Here is a 17,229-nt window from a genome sequence, read left to right as displayed (position 1 = left end):
AGTCAGAATAAAGGAGGTGTGGTATTGGTGTGTGGTATTTAGAAATAGTTAAGATTTTATCAAAAGTCAGACGTAGTGTTTAATAGTTTAAAACCCAGAACACTCGCAATGATGATGAAGGTTTGGTGCATGCACAGTCGAGCAGATGATAAAGAAATGCATGTCTGTCATAATACATGTATGTGTCTATGGATTAATTATTAGAAAATTATGACATCAATGAAAACATACCTTATTTGAATATATGAATATATACAGTATAAAGTGTGTATAGGCAAGGAGCTGGAATAAGAGGTAAGTTTGTGTGATTGTGTGTGTGTGTGTGTTTGTGGGGTTTGGGGGTGGGGGGGTTGCTATCATGTAGCACAGGAGGTTAAAACACACACACACACACACACACACAAAAAAAATGTACATGACCAGCAGGTGGCAGTGTCGCATCACCACACACACTAAAGCTGCACCGTGACATCATATGGGAATAAACAGAAAGCTTGTGTGTGTATCTGCTCGAATGGAGGTGCACTGTGGGAAAGAGTTCAAAGAGGTGTGGCCTCTGGGTTTAATAAACCTAATAGAGGGGGTGTGGCCTGTGTGTGTCAGTCACAGTGGAGGAGGAATGGGCTGTGTGTGTCTAAGTAAAGGAGGTGTGGCCTGTGTGTGTCAGTCACAGTAAAGAAGGTGTGGCCTGTGTGTGTCAGTCACAGTGGAGGAGGAATGGGCTGTGTGTGTCTAAGTAAAGCAGGTGTGGCTTGTGTGTGTCAGTCACAGTAAAGAAGGTGTGGCCTGTGTGTGTCAGTCAGAATGAAGGGGGTGTGGCCTGTGTGTGTCAGTCAGTATGAAGGAGGTGTGGCCTGTGCATGTCAGTCAGTATGAAGGAGGTGTGGCCTGTGTGTGTCAGTCAGAATGAAGGAGGTGTGGCCTGTGTCTGACAGCCAGAATGGAGGAGGTGTGGCCTGTGTGTGTCAGTCACAGTGAAGGAGGTGTGGCTTGTGTGTCAGTCAGAATGAAGGAGGTGTGGCTTGTGTGTGTGTCAGTCAGAATGAAGGAGGTGTGGCCTGTGCATGTCAGTCAGTATGAAGGAGGTGTGGCCTGTGTGTGTCAGTCAGAATAAAGGAGGTGTGGCCTGTGTGTGTCAGTCACAGTGAACAACTAGTGGCCTGTGTGCGTCAGTCAGAATGGAGGAGGTGTGGCCTGTGTGTCAGTTACAGTGAAGAAGGTGTGGCCTGTGTGTGTCAGTCAGTATGAAGGAGGTGTGGCCTGTGCATGTCAGTCAGTATGAAGGAGGTGTGGCCTGTGTGTGTCAGTCAGAATGAAGGAGGTGTGGCCTGTGTCTGACAGCCAGAATGGAGGAGGTGTGGCCTGTGTGTGTCAGTCACAGTGAAGGAGGTGTGGCTTGTGTGTCAGTCAGAATGAAGGAGGTGTGGCTTGTGTGTGTGTCAGTCAGAATGAAGGAGGTGTGGCCTGTGCATGTCAGTCAGTATGAAGGAGGTGTGGCCTGTGTGTGTCAGTCAGAATAAAGGAGGTGTGGCCTGTGTGTGTCAGTCACAGTGAACAACTAGTGGCCTGTGTGTGTCAGTCAGAATGGAGGAGGTGTGGCCTGTGTGTCAGTTACAGTGAAGAAGGTGTGGCCTGTGTGTGTCAGTCAGTATGAAGGAGGTGTGGCCTGTGCATGTCAGTCAGTATGAAGGAGGTGTGGCCTGTTTGTGTCAGTCAGTATGAAGAAGGTGTGGCCTGTGTGTGTCAGTCACAGTGAAGAAGGTGTGGCCTGTGTATGTCAGTCAGAATGAAGGAGGTGTGGCCTGTGTGTGTCAGTCACAGTGAAGAAGATGTGGCCTGTGTGTGTCAGTCAGAATGAAGGAGGTGTGGCCTGTGTATGTCAATGACAGTGAGGGGGGGTGGCCTGTGTGTGTCAGTCACAGTAGAGTACATTTTATTTCTTAAAGTTTTGAAATTGTGTGTGCAGGTTTATGTGTGTGTGTGTGTGTGTGTGTGTGTGTGTGTGATTATTGAGAATTTAGAATCAACACACACACACAGCGGAGTAATTGTGTTTCCTCTGAACTACAGGAAATGATAGAGATCTGCAAAACGATAATCCAGCAGGCCAGACGTCCTTTGTGTGTGTGTGTGTGTGTGTGTGTGTGCCTGCATACTGTATGTAGGTGTATGTGCGTTTTAATTTTAATTCCAGCACAAACCAACATGTACAGTATGTATATGTGTGTGTATGCATGTGTATGTGTGTCTGTGTAGGTATGTGTGCTTTAGTGTATGTATGTGTGTGTGTGTTAGTGTTTGTGCGTATGCATTTTGCTGGTTTGTGTGTGTCTTTGTGTATGCGTTTGCGTGTGTTTGTGTGTATGTCTGTGCGTGTGCATGCATGTGTGTAGAGTGCTGTGGGAAAAGTATTAGCCCGTTCTAAATTTTTTTGCATATTTGTCTCACATTTAAATTATTGATATTAAACTAATTTAAATATTACACTAAAGATACAGTGAAACCTCGGATTGCGAGTGTTGCGGTTTGCGAGTGTTCTGTAAGACGAGCAAAGACTTTTAATAAACTTTGTCTTGGAAAACAAACAAGTCTTGGTTTACGATGACCGAGTATCATGTATGTCAAATTACACACGCACACACAAAATGACAGACCCAAACACACACACACACACACACACACACACACACACACACACACACACACACACACACAGCGCCTGCGCGCGTAAAGGAAACACTTATCTGTCGGGATTTATTTTTACTTTTTTTAAAGGAAAAGTGCAGGTTAATTTGTTTTATTTTTACTTTTACTATGCATGTTTTTTTGCGCTGTGGAACGAATAATTTGAATTTCCATTATTTCTTATGGGGAAATTCCCTTTGGTTTATGAGTGTTTTGAAATACGAGCCACTTCCGAAACGAATTATGCTTGTAATCTGAGGTTTCACTGTAATTCGAGTAAATACAAAATACAGTTTTTAAATAATGATTTCAAATGATTTAAATCATTTATTAACTGGGGGGAAGTTGTCCAAACCAACCTGGCAGTATTGTGAAAAAGTAATCGCCGCAAAAAAGCTCAGAAAGCTGAGTTAAATTTCAGTTGCCACACCCAGGCCTGATTAGTGCCAGACCTGTTGAATCAATAAATTACTTAAATTAAACCTGTCTGAAAAAGTAAAGTACATCTCAAAAAGCAACACAATCTAAAGAAATTGTCGAACAGATGAAAAACAAAGTAAGTGACGTATCAGTCTGGAAAGAGTTACAAAGTCATTTCTAAGGATTTGGGACTCTAGCAAACCACAGTGAGCCATTTTCCACAGATAGAAAAAACGTGGAGCAGAGGTGAACCTTCTCAGGAGTGGCCGACCAAAATTACTCCAAGAGCAAGACGACAACTCATCCGGAACATAAAAGAACCCAGAACAACATCTAAAGACCTGGAGGCCTCACTCGCCTCAGTTAAGGCCAGTGTTTATGATTCAACAATAAGAAAGAAACTGGGAGCAAAAATGGCCTCCATGGGAGAGTTCCAAAGTGAAAGTCACTGATGACCAAAATAAACACAAAGGCTCGTCTCACAGTTACCAAAAAACATCTCGATTATCCCCTTTTGGGCAAATATTTTGTGGACTGATAAGACAGAAGTTGATTTTTTTGGAGGGTGTGTGTCCCGTTACATCTGGCATAAAACTAACACAGTGTTTTATAAAAAGAACATCATACCAACAGTCATATATGGTGGTGGTAGTGTGATGGTCTGGGGCTTTGCAGCTTCAGGACCTGGACGACTTCCCATAATTGATGGATTGATGGATTCTGCACCAGAGAATGTCCAGCCATGTCCGCCCTTGGGTTATGCAGCAGGACAGTGATCCAAAACACACCAGCAAGGTCAACTCTAAATGGCTCAAAAGAACAAACAAAAAAAAAAAACCCTCAATAATTTAAGGTTTTGGAGTGGCCTAGTCAAAGTCCAGACTTAAATCCATCTGAGATACTGTGGCATGACCTTAAACAGGCCGTTCCTGCCTCCAATTTGGCTGAATGAAAACAATTCTGCAAAGAAGAGTGGTCCAAAATTCCCCCACAGTGATTGCTAGTTATAGCAAAAGCTTGATTGCAGTTGTTGCAACCAAGGGTGGCACAACCACTTATTAGGGTTAGGGGGGATTTACTTTTTCACACAGGGCCAGGCAGGTTTGGGCACCTTTTTTTCCCTTAATAAATAAAATCATAATTTAAAAACTGCAGTTTGCATTTAATCTGATTATTTTATGTATAATATTCAAATATGCAAAAATAAATAAATTAATTAATTAAATAAACACTCAGGATTTTTTTCAGGTTATACACACGAGCACCGAGACAGCGCGGTCAGAGCCGAGCGCTGAGGATCACCGATCATGTTACTGAAATTTCTTTCCATTTTTTGTAGCCAAATCAAATCCTCCAGCGATAAAGAAAAATGAAATCTTGTTGTAGAATCACCTATTTAGAGTTTCTGTAAATATTTGTGTTACAGTTACAGTGATGCTCGTTAATCATTAATATATTATGCAATAATGCTAATTTCTTTTTTTATAAAGTAAATAAAAAAATGTGATGACTATGGGAAATTCTAATGTTGTTGTTGTGATTGTTTGTTTACAGACAATTAGCTTAAACATTCTAATACTAATTCTAATGTCGCTAACGTTGTTAAAAACTAATAGAAGATCACAGCCAGCAGTTTAGCAAAAGACAAACAGCTCTCTTTTTCTCCCAACAAGCTCGAACACATCCAGATCCTGTTGGATTTTCATCCTGATGTACGCTCGGCCGCAGTGCATTATGGGTAACTCGCGCCGAGGACAGCGAGAGCGTGTAAACACTCCGACATCAAATAACCGCCATTAAAAACACAATCTGTGTGCTAGGGTTTGGGTCGAAGCCCAAATCAGCAACCGCTTCAACACACACTGGAGAGATGCATCATTTATTTCAGTGTGTGTGTGTGTGTGTGTGTGTGTGTGTCTGTGTGTGTGTGTGTGTGTGTGTGATCTCCACTGCGGCTCACAAGAGCAAATCAAGCAGCAATTCGAGAGCTCTTTCATTAGTGTGTGTGTCCCTGTATACCACACACACACACACACACACACACACACACACACACACACACACACACAGAAATATACACACAGCCAGATGGCCACTTTGTGCCGTGTCTTCCGCTCTGCAATTACACTCGTTCTCTTTCCCTCCTTCCTCTATCATAGACTGTGTGTGTGTGTGTGTGTGTGTGTGTGTGTGTGTGCCATCTGCAGGAAAACTGGTTTTCATGCAATTAACTACAGGAACAGGCCAAACTGCCGCAATAAACACTAAAAGTGGTATTAGAGAAGCAGAAGTGCATCGATGGGAGAACAGAAGATTCGTTTGAATCAAATTAAGGGGATGACTGAAACTGAATCATTTACAATGAATCAAATCAATAATAAAGTTTTTTCAGTGTTTACTCATCAAATCGAATGAAATCAAATCACGGTAAAATCTGAAACATAAAGGAATCATTTACATCAAATTATGATTTCTAACTGAATCAAATCACGGTTATATTTGAAAATGAATCTTCTGACACTGAATCATTTGGAGTTATTGAAATCCACAAATAGTTTCCTGAACATCCTAACTGAATTGAAGCACTGTGATAACTGAAACATCACTCAATCACATATATTAAAAATACTTGATCCAATTTGAACTGAATCGTATACAGTATACAGTATCCATGGTTGATACTCCACTGAATCGCTCACACTGAATCAAAGCACCACATAGTTTTTTTTATTACATATTACAATCAAATTTTATTTAATTTTAATTTAACAGCTGAATCAATTCATTGTGATATTTAAAGCCGACCGAATTGTTTACACTCAATCAAAGTGTACTTTTTGTGTACAACTGAGTCATTTCTTAAAAAATGAATCAAACTGAATCATGGTGGTATTTGTACTTTGGTGAATCACTTAATCTAAGGGAGAATAATAAATAAGTCTTTAAAGGATCTGAACTAAATCAAATCATAGTGAAATTCTGTACTGTATGTCCTCTAAATCATTTACAGTGAAATTTACTGAATCTCCTGCAGTCCTTAGATCTCTGTCTGAAGTTTAATCTGCACCATCAGTGAATCTAAATGTGGAGTAAAAGTGATGTTATGAACAGTTATGTGTGGGATTTAATAATCTACTGTAAAATAATCTACTAATGCGCTACTGTCTCAATGTAAACAAACACCTGCACCAATAGATATTAATTAGAAAAGATAAAGTGAATATTTTGACTGGGATTAGTTCATATTTTCACTTTGGCTGAAATAACAGCGCTGAAGTGGTATAAGTGAATTTTAACACGCTGGAGTGGTTTTAAGACAAAACTTCATCTTTATCCTTTGATCTACTTTTTCCATTTCTCATCTGTGATTCACTCTCCGATTACCGAACAGGGAGTGTATTTGTCTGTTTTACACAGGTATTAAAAATAAACAATAAACAGTATCTAATAGAATCTTGACTAAACTGAATCATGAAATTCCAGAATAAGAGACATTTGGATAAGAGACATTTTAATTATTTGGATCAAATCATACCATCACTGAATCACTTACACTAAATCAATAAATAACAACAAATCACTGTGTCAATAAATCATTTAATCAGTGAATCAATTGAGAATTCTATTTGAATAAAATCTTAGTGAATTTACTGAATATGTTAGACTGAATCATTAACTAAAGAATCCTACTCAGATTAAATAAGAGTGATAATTTAATATTACACTCAATCAGTTTGATATTTCAACACTGAATCATTTACACTGAATTGTTTCCCAAAATTTTATTTTATCTCTATGGTGATTTGGAAGAATTGGTCTCCATGGTAACCATGGTGTTTTGCAGCACTGGCACTGCACATCATGCTAATAATAAACTACAAATACGTAAATAAATAAATATATGAAATTGTAAATAAGTAATAAATAACTTAAGGTGCCTTAAAGTCTTAAAATGGTGACTTATTTATATATATATATATCTATACATATACACTACCGTTCAAAAGTTTGGGGTGACTTTCTAACTCCATGATGCTTCCTGATTTTTATTTCTTTCTACATTACAAATGCTGAAGGCGTCCAAAAAATGCATTAATCTCCTTTGAACAGTTAATGGTGAGATGTTTCTGCTACTTCTGCTCTGTAAAGACTTCATAACGCCTCTAATCTCAGGTGCTGTTAATTGGTCATTTTTCAGGCTGATAACTCTAAATGAACTTCTCGTCTGAGACAGAGGTAGGTTTTGGTCTCGCCCTCCTGGGACGGCCTTCATGAGAGACAGTTTCATTATGGTGCTTGATGGATTTTGCAAATGCACTTGACAATACTGTTCTTGCAAGAACTATTACAGAAAGCCCGACCTCTGTGTCTTAAAATAACAACTAACTGTTGTTTTTCTTGTTGTTACGTCATTACCTAATTCCATATGTGTTATTTTATAGTTTTGAAATCCCCAGTATTGTTGTAGAATGTAGAAAATAAATCACTAAACAAAAACAACAGAAATTTGCAAGTGTTCTAAAACTTTTGAACGGTAGTGTGTGTATATATAAAAATATAAAAGGTTCAAAGCTCACACCAGTGTTAATGTGAGAAAGGTCCCTTGTGTTTAGAGTCGGGTTTCGCCTGTAAACATTCAGGGAAGATCTCCAATAACATTTAGACATTATGTTTATTTATATATATATATATATATTATCTAACAGTAAGATATTTCTCAACATTTTCCAAATATTTCTCATTATCTGACAGACACTTTACCTGGTAATTAAAGATGGAGAAAATTAATTCAACTACGTATCATGCTTCTTTTTTAAATGACTTTTTAAATGTATATATGTTTGCATGTCAGGCTGTAACATGGTGCAGTTCCTTCATAATCCTAATCAGTATTCTTAATAGTAATAAATAACCTAAACTATTCACACATAGGCAAGGCAGGTTTATTTGTACAGCACATTTCATACACAATGGTAATTTAAAGTGCTTTCCATAAAAGAGAAGAAAATAATCATAAAAAATAGAAAATAATAGCACTAAAATTATTTTTATTTGATTAAAAAAAATACAAACAGTTTGTAGTGCCACTTTTAAAACCACTTAAAATTTGATTTAGAATTAAAATAAAACAGTTAAAAATATAAAACAAATAGTTCACGTAGCACAGCGCTCAGTCAATAAACACACAGCTGAACAGATGAGTTTTAAGTCTAGATTTAAATGTGACTAATGTTTTATCACCTCTGATCTCTTCTGGACGCTGGTTCCACCTGCGGGCAGCGTAATGGCTAAAGGGGTTCTCCCCTTGTTTTGTGTGAACCCTTGGTATTTCTAACTGACTCGATCCTAACGATCTGAGTGGTCTGTTAGGGTTATATTCAGTGAACATATCTGTAATGTATTTAGGTCCCAGGCCATTAAGTGATTTATAAACAAGTAAAAGTACTTTAAAATCTATCCTAAATGTTACAGGAAGCCAGTTCTAGTTTCTGGTTCTAGTCAGAATCCTGGCAGCAGCGTTCTGGATGAGCTGCAGCTGTCTAATGGTCTTCTTGGGAAGGCCGGTGAGGAGACCATTACAATAATCCACCCTTCTGGTGATAAAGGCAGGGACACGTTTCTCCAAGTCTTGATTGGAAACAAAACATCTAATCCATGCAATGTTTTTGAGATGATAGTATACTGATTTCTGCTTTGACGTGACTACTGAATAGGCACAGGCAGGCAGAACAGCATCCTGTGTGGTACGAGCAAATTATCTGCTTAGTTTGTTGTTTGTTTATTTGTTTATTGTGGCAAAATCTGAAAAGAATAATATGGATCTCCCCAGAATACAGTACAACTGAAATACAAATCGGATCAGCACATACAGTAGGTATCACAATAATACCCTATCGGGTGATCCCTGGCAATTTCCATCCCTAATGCTAATGCTAGCTAGCTACAGCCTAGAGAACGTAGCGGTCAACTCAGGTCACTTTATTTGACCCTGTTCCATCTTTTTTATTGAATCACTGAACTGATTCCGTTCATTGTAATGAATCAATTACAATGAATCACTGAATGCTGAGGTCACAGAGCTGCACTGCCAAGTATGTTGTCAGAACTGATGAGTATGTAAGATTCTCTCACACACACACACACACACACACACACACTGACCCGTTTGTTCTTGTTGGAGTAGGTTCTCTGCAGCAGTCTCTCCTGCGTGTGCTCCATGTTGGGCAGGTCGAAGCCGTTCTCCTCCACCTCATCCTTCACTTCCTCCTCCTTTTCCTCCTCCACTGGTTTCTGTCGTTTAACAGCGGCCGCCGTCTCCCACCTCCTCTCCTTCCTGCTGCCGTTCAGTTTCACAGGACCATTCCTCTGCTGTACGGGAAAAAATAACAAGAAGAACTGTGATAAAACTTTCTAACAGCAGCTTAATCACTGACACACTGAACTGAGACAGGCCTGGTGGGAGGGGCCTAATATTCTGATAAGCAGCTTGATTGACAGACTTTTTTTCTTTTGCACAAACCACTGCAGGCTTTCTCTCTTTTATATGTATATATATGTATACTGTATAAATAATATATATATATAAATAACACTTGCGTAATTTGCACACTACGATTGTTTTTATAGTGTTAATACTTTTGATATTCATTTCATACTTCTGCATACTTTTCATATTCTGCCTTAATTCTATGTTGATATATATCTTTTTTTTTTACATATACTTATTCTTTTGTATACCCATATTTATTTATTTTATTTTATTTTTTATTATATTCTTTATGCTTATTTTCCACTTTTTTAGCGGCACTCATTAGGGGACAGGAAAGGAAGAATTCATTGTACAGGGGGAACATGTTTCTTTACTGTGCGTAACTTCACTTTAAGCACAAGGTTAGCTTTTCCTTTACTCGCTAGGTTACTTGTTTAGCTAGGTTAGCGTTGTATTTACGCCCTAGGTTAGCGTTTTATTTATATGCATGGCTAGCTTTCACTTGTTTTGCTAGGGTAATCTTCCTAATTTCTCACTAGTCGCTCTTTCACCTTACATGCTAGCTAAGCTTATCATTTGATTATATTTTTGCTTGATCTACTAGATTAGCTTTCCCGTTGCTCATCAGACTAGCTTTTCTCTTTATTTAGGCAGGCTACCTTAGGGTTGAAAAGCTAGATTAGCTTTCAGTTTAGTCACTAGAAACGATTTTGCTTTCTATGGAGGATTGCAATTAAATTTCTCATTACCCACTGGATTAGCGTTCACTTCACTAGCTACGTTAGCGTTCTTATTAGCTGTGGGTTAACTTTTACTTACAAGATTGTGTTTTTTTAAAATACTAGGTTAGCTTATCTTTTTACTAGCTAGCTTATCTTTTACACACAACGTTACCACTATTAGTCTTTGCTAAGTGATCTTTCGCTAGCTAGTTTAGCTGTGTGTGTGGGCGGGGTGAGTGATTGGTTGGGTCGGAGGCTATACAAGTTTACTCTGCCCACTTTAGTAATTTGCTGATCAAATTCAATCCATTTCACGAGAATCAAAACAATTAAATCAGCTTACAAAGAAAAATTTACTATTTGTTCGTTTATTTTTACTGTCAATCAAAACAGTGTGTGTTACTATCACATTTAATTTCCAAAAGTATTTTTTTAATTTCTGGTACTGAGCTCTAATAATGTAGTGCACTAGGTAGGGTCTAGAGTCACCCTAGTTAGTGAGAATGTTACTGTGCAGTGAATAGAGAGAAATAAGGGAGAATTAAAATAAATTAAAAATAAGGGTAAAAGCAATAAAAGGAAATAATAAAATTGAATTAAAGTTAATTCATTAATTAAAAAGCACACATTTTATAGTTGAATGTAAGACAACGATTTTCATCTCTTTGCTGACAAACAGGCAGCGTAGCTAGCGCTATAGCACACGCTCTTTAATATTCATTACGCACTCATTCATATTCATAGGCATTCCGCCGGCAAATATTTGAATTCATCACGAGGGGAATGTGGAGTTTAAAGCAGCTCATGAAACAGGAAATGACTTTATTCGCCTGCCTCCATTTAAATCCGTTTATTGAGATGTAAATTGTACACGTGAACAGTTTCAGTAATGATTATTACGGGTTTAAAGTGCAGTGTGTGTGTGTGTGTGTGTGTGAGAGCGAGAGAGTTAGCAGACAGAGCTGTCGACACTAACACACACCTTTAATTAACTCACACTGAGAGCTGTGTTTACATCACCTCACACTAAAGACGCCCTGACACACACACACACACACACACACACACACGCACACACACACGCACACACACACCTGTGTGTCACTGATTCAGCAGCAGGAGATAACCTTTTTAAACATGACACACTTGATAATATTAATAAGAATAACAATTATAATAAAGATAATAAAGCAACCGCTCTGATAACACCCAGCAGGCTGAGCTGCTCATTTCGAGGATGTCACTGTTCCTGCCAGCGAGGCTCGTCCTTCCTGACATTCCTGTCTGTCTTTTTGCAGGAAGAAGACCTGGGGTCCTGAGGACCACTTGGAACAGGGGGGAACCTTCCCAGGGGTGGCCGGCCTACCAAAATTATTTCAAGAGCACAACGACGACTCATCCCAGAACAACATCAAAAGACCTGCAGGCCTCACTCAAGAAACTGGGGGCATCCACTGGGAGAGTTCCACGGTGAAAGGCGCTGCTAATCAAAAAGAACAAAAAGGCTCGTCTCACATTTGCTAAATTACATCGAGACGGGATGTAGAAGATGTACAGTGGTGGTGGTAGTGTGATGGTCTGAGGCTGCTTTGCAGCTTCAGTAGTTGGACGACTTGTCAATTGATGGAATATTGAAGGACAATGTCCTGGCCATCAGCTTGTCACCTCGAGCTTATGCAAGACAAGAAGTCAGCAAGTACACTGACTCCGGGTGTGTGGCTCGAAAAACAAAACAAAGTTAAGGATTTGGAGTGGCCAAGTCAAAGTCCAGACCTAAATCCGTTTAAGATGCTGCGAGACGACCTTGAACAGGCCGTTTATGCCTCCAATCTGGCTGAATTAAAATCTTCTTCTTTGTCTTTGGGCTGTTCCCTTTCAGGGGTCGCCACAGCGAATCATTTGCCTCCATCTAACCCTATCCTCTGCATCCTCTTCTCTCACCCCAACTAACTTCATGTCCTCTCTCACTGCATCCATAAATCTCCTCTTTGGTCTTCCTCTAGACCTCCTGCCTGGCAGTTCAAACCTCAGCATCCTTCTACCGATATATTCACAATCTCTCCTCTGAACATGTCCAAACCACCTCAATCTGGCCTCTCTGACTTTATCTCCAAAACATCTAACGTGGGTTGTCTCTCTAATAAACTTATTCTTGATCCTATCCATCCTTGTCATTCTCAAAGAGAACCTCAACATCTTCAGCTCTGCTACCTCCAACTCTGCCTCCTGTCTTTTCTTCAGCGCCACTGTCTCTAAGCCGTAGAGCATCGCTGGTCTCACCACTGTCCTGTACACCTTTCCTTTCATTCTCGCTGATACTCTTTTAACGCACAACACACCTGACACTTTTCTCCACCCATTCCAACCTGCCTGTACCCGCCTCTTCACCTCCTTTCCACACTCCCCGTTGCTCTGGACCGTTGACCCTAAGTACTTAAAGTCCTGCACCTTCTTTACCTCTGGTCCCTGTAGCCTCACCGATCCTCCTGGGTCCCTCTCATTTACACACATGTATTCCGTCTTGCTGCGGCTAACCTTCATTCCTCTGCTTTCCATAGCATACCTCCACCTCTCCAAATTTTCCTCCACCTGTTCCCTGCTCTCGCTACAGAGCACAATGTCATCTGCAAACATCATAGTCCATGGAGACTCTTGTCTTACCTCATCTGTCATCCTGTCCATCACCAGACCAAACAAAAAGGGGCTTAGAGCCGATCCTTGATGCAGACCCACCTCCACCTTGAACTCTTCTGTCACACCTACAGCACATCTTACCACTGTCTTACAGCTCTCATACATGTCCTGCACCACTCTAACATACTTCTCTGCCACTCCAGACTTCCTCATACAACACCACAGCTCCTCTCTTGGCACCCTGTCATACGCTTTCTCTAAATCTAAAAAGACACAATGCAACTCCCTGTTACCTTCTCTGTACTTCTCCGCCAGCATCCTCAAAGCAAATACTGCATCTGATGTACTCTTTCTAGGCATAAAACCATATTGCTGCTTACAAATGCTCACCTCTGCCCTTAACCTAGCTTCCACTACTCTTTCCCACAGCTTCATTGTCTGGCTCATTAGCTTTATACCTCTATAATTGCCACAGCTTTGCACATCTCCCTTGTTCTTGAAAATTGCCACCAATACACTTCTCCTCCATTCCTCTGGAATCCTCTCACTCTCCAAGATCTTGTTAAACAAACTTGTCAGAAACTCTACTGCCATCTCTCCTAAGCACTTCCATACCTCCACCGGTATGTCATCAGGACCAACAGCCTTTCCACTCTTCATCCTCTTTAACGCCCTTCTCACCTTACTTCTACTAACATTTGCTACTTCCTGTTCCACAACAGTCACCTCTTCTACTCTTTGTTTTCTTTCGTTTTCCTCATTCATCAACTTCTTAAAATACTCTTTCCATCTTCCCATCACCCTCCTGGCATCTGTCAGTACATTTCCATCTCTATCTTTAATCACTCTAACCTGCTGCACATCCTTCCCATCTCTATCTCTCTGCCTTGCCAACCTGTACAGATCCAATGATTCTGCAAAAAAGAGCGGGGCAAAATTCTCAAGACTCATTATCACTTATCGTAAACGCTGAACTGCAGTTGTTGGGAGGCAATTACTTTTCCACAAAGGGCCAGGTACAATTGAACATCTTTTTCTCCTAACAAATTAATCATTAAAAATTTTTTTAAAAAATCAGAAAAGGGTAAATACTTTTTTACGGCACAGTGGCTGTAATTCAACAACTCCAGTTTCTAAACATCTAATTATTATTTTCATTGTTAACTCGGCATAAAGTTATGTTTTTAAAAAAGGATATTGAAATGTCTTCAATAGCGATTTAATCTAGTTTTGTAAATACAAAACAGGATGAGCACACTGCTGATTAACATTTAATGAGGTGTTTATACATAACGACTTAGCTTTACACACACATACACACAATAAACTCCTGGATCATCCAAGGAATTTTTTATTTCTTTATTTCTTTCTTTATTTCTTTAGTTTCAATATCACACAGGTTATAAAATGATTTCTTAAGCCTGTAGCTAGCATTGCATGTAGTTAATTAATTTTTTTTTATTCTTATGAGACAAACAGAGCTCTGTGCGTGTGTGTGTGTGTGTGTGTGTGTAGACACAGCGAAAAGGAAAGTATCACAGATGGAGGGATGAGAAAGGAGGAACGAAAGAGGGACAATCCCCCCCCCTTGAGTGAGCAAGAATAAATTGAACACAGCCACTGAGACAAAAGGTTGAAGGTGAAATCTCTGTGGAGCGCCATGGCTCTAAGATGAGAGGAATATAGATGACTAGGAATCTTCAGGGGAACGTTTTTACATCTATTATTCACACACACACACACACACACACACACACACACACACACACACACACACACACACAAAGGATAAAATAAATATGTCAGTGCAGAGCATGTCACACGGTTAACCTCGTCTCCAGCAGACGCTGCTTTAATACGCTTAATTGAACTTGACACTAAAGCTATTATTATGTAATATAATAAATTCACAGTGTGATAATCGTGCTCGCTGTACGAGGGCTTTCAGGTCAACACTCGATCCGCTCACGGCTTCAGCTTTACAGAAACAAAAAAGAGAAAGTGTTAAATGCGGGAACAGCTCAGATTGTTCGGTTCAGCTGAGAAAGGCGCCGTGAAAGGGAAAATCCAATTGAATTCTCTCACATAGCATGATGTGTTACTGAGTGAAATGACATTACGACGCAAGACAAGGAAATGTAACAGCGTAGAGTCAGGGTAAGAGAGCGCTGGTCAGTCCTCACTGATTACAGATAAGAACTTTATCATAGATTGAGATTTTTTTTCTCCCAACAACCGATCACCTCTTATCACCACTGTTCCTAACAACCAATCACTGCTTTTCACCTTTGCTCCGAACAATCGGCACTCCTCACCACTGCTCCCAAACATTCAATAACCCCTCCTCATTACTGCTCCCAACAATTAATCATTCCTCTTCACCACGGTTCCCAACAAGCAAACTGGTAAACTTACCACTGTTCCCAACAACCAATAATCGTTCTTAACAGCCATTCCCAACAATCAATCACCTCTCCTCACCTATGCTCGCAGTGGTGACCCCTCTTTACCACAGTCCCCAACAACCAATCACCTCTCCCCACCGCTACTCACAGCAAACAACCACTGCTCCTCACCACTGTTCCCAAAAAACAGCAAACAATCACTGCTCCTCACCACTGGTTCAAACAATCAATCACCTTTTAACAATCAACACTGATCCCAAGAAGTAATCACCTCTCCTCACCAATGTTCCTGACCATCTTTTACTGCTCCTTACCACAATTTCCAACAACCGATCACCACTCCTCACTTTTGCTCCCAACAATTAATCACTCTCCTTGAACACTGCTCCCAACAACCAATCACAGCTCCTCATCCCTGCTACCAACAACCAACAACTGCTCCTCAACAGCCAAGTACTCCTCCCCACCACCAAAAACTAATAATTCCCGTTCACCATTGTTCCCAACAACCAATCACTGCTTTTTACCTCCGCTCCCAACACCCAATCGCCTCTCATTACCTCTGTTCCCAACAACCAATAACTTCTCACCACTGTTCCCAACAACCAATCGCCACTCCTCATTACTGCTCCCAACAACCACTTACTGCTCCTCACCACTGCTCCCAACAACTAATTACTTTTCCTTAACACTGTTCTTAACAACCAATCACTTCCCCTCACCACTGCTCTCATCAAAAGATCACTTCCCCTCACCACTGCTCTCAACAACAGATCACTTCCCCTCACCACTGCTCTCAACAACAGATCACTTCCCCTCACCACTGCGCTCAACCACAGATCACTTCCCCTCACCACTGCTCTCAACCACAGATCACTTCCCCTCACCACTGCTCTCAACAACAGATCACTTCCTCTCACCACTGCTCTCAACAACAGATCACTTCCCCTCACCACTGCTCTCAACAACAGATCACTTCCCCTCACCACTGCTCTCAACAACAGATCACTTCCCCTCACCACTGCTCTCATCAAAAGATCACTTCCCCTCACCACTGCTCTCAACAACAGATCACTTCCCCTCACCACTGCTCTCAACCACAGATCACTTCCCCTCACCACTGCTCTCAACAACAGATCACTTCCTCTCACCACTGCTCTCAACAACAGATCACTTCCCCTCACCACTGCTCTCAACAACAGATCACTTCCCCTCACCACTGCTCTCAACCACAGATCACTTCCCCTCACCACTGCTCTCAACAACAGATCACTTCCTCTCACCACTGCTCTCAACAACAGATCACTTCCCCTCACCACTGCTCTCAACAACAGATCACTTCCCCTCACCACTGCTCTCAACAAGAGATCACTCCCTGTCACCACTGCTAAAAAAAAAACTCTATGCTGATCACCACTGCTCCCAACAACTAATCACTCTCTCAACTAGGGCTGCTCGATTATGGAAAAAAAAAATCATAATCATTATTTTGGTCATGATTGAAATCACGATTATTTTACACGATTACTTATTGACCTTGGAAATATGTTGCATTTATTGAGCAGAACAGTGAATTCTCCTTAAAACAGATTAAGACAGATAAAACAGATAAAGGCAAACAAGATCAATGTAGTGCACTTTCACAATCTTTTGAAAAGAAGTAATAAATAAAATATAAATATTAAATAAAATAATTAATAAATTATAATAAATAAATTATTATTAATAGTGTCAAGATGGCAAAGCATAACGTTTGTCCAGAGTATTTATAATTTTCCTGAATTCTTCCTTCTCAACTGTACTAATAGGGCACATGTCTTTGGCTAAAAAGTATGTAACAGCATCTGTTATTTTTTTGTGCCTTTCTGAGCTG

The 17,229-nt window shown here is 40.2% G+C and overlaps 1 protein-coding gene across 6 annotated transcripts in view; it reads right to left on the bottom strand.

The window, feature by feature from the left end:
• Positions 1 to 17,229, bottom strand: part of fbrsl1 (fibrosin-like 1) — a 239,238-nt gene that overhangs the window by 188,893 nt on the left and 33,116 nt on the right. For all 6 annotated transcript variants that reach the window (XM_053480614.1, XM_053480609.1, XM_053480611.1 and 3 more), the window contains exon 2: positions 9,268 to 9,474. In XM_053480614.1, the coding sequence (XP_053336589.1) occupies positions 9,268 to 9,474 (207 nt within the window). The remainder of the gene's footprint in view (positions 1 to 9,267; positions 9,475 to 17,229) is intronic.

Source organism: Clarias gariepinus, chromosome 21 (assembly GCF_024256425.1).
Source record: "Clarias gariepinus isolate MV-2021 ecotype Netherlands chromosome 21, CGAR_prim_01v2, whole genome shotgun sequence".
In the NCBI taxonomy this organism is placed as follows: Eukaryota; Metazoa; Chordata; class Actinopteri; order Siluriformes; family Clariidae; genus Clarias; species Clarias gariepinus.
Note: the sequence above shows the minus strand (reverse complement) of the source record. Positions and strands in the feature narration are given on the sequence as shown.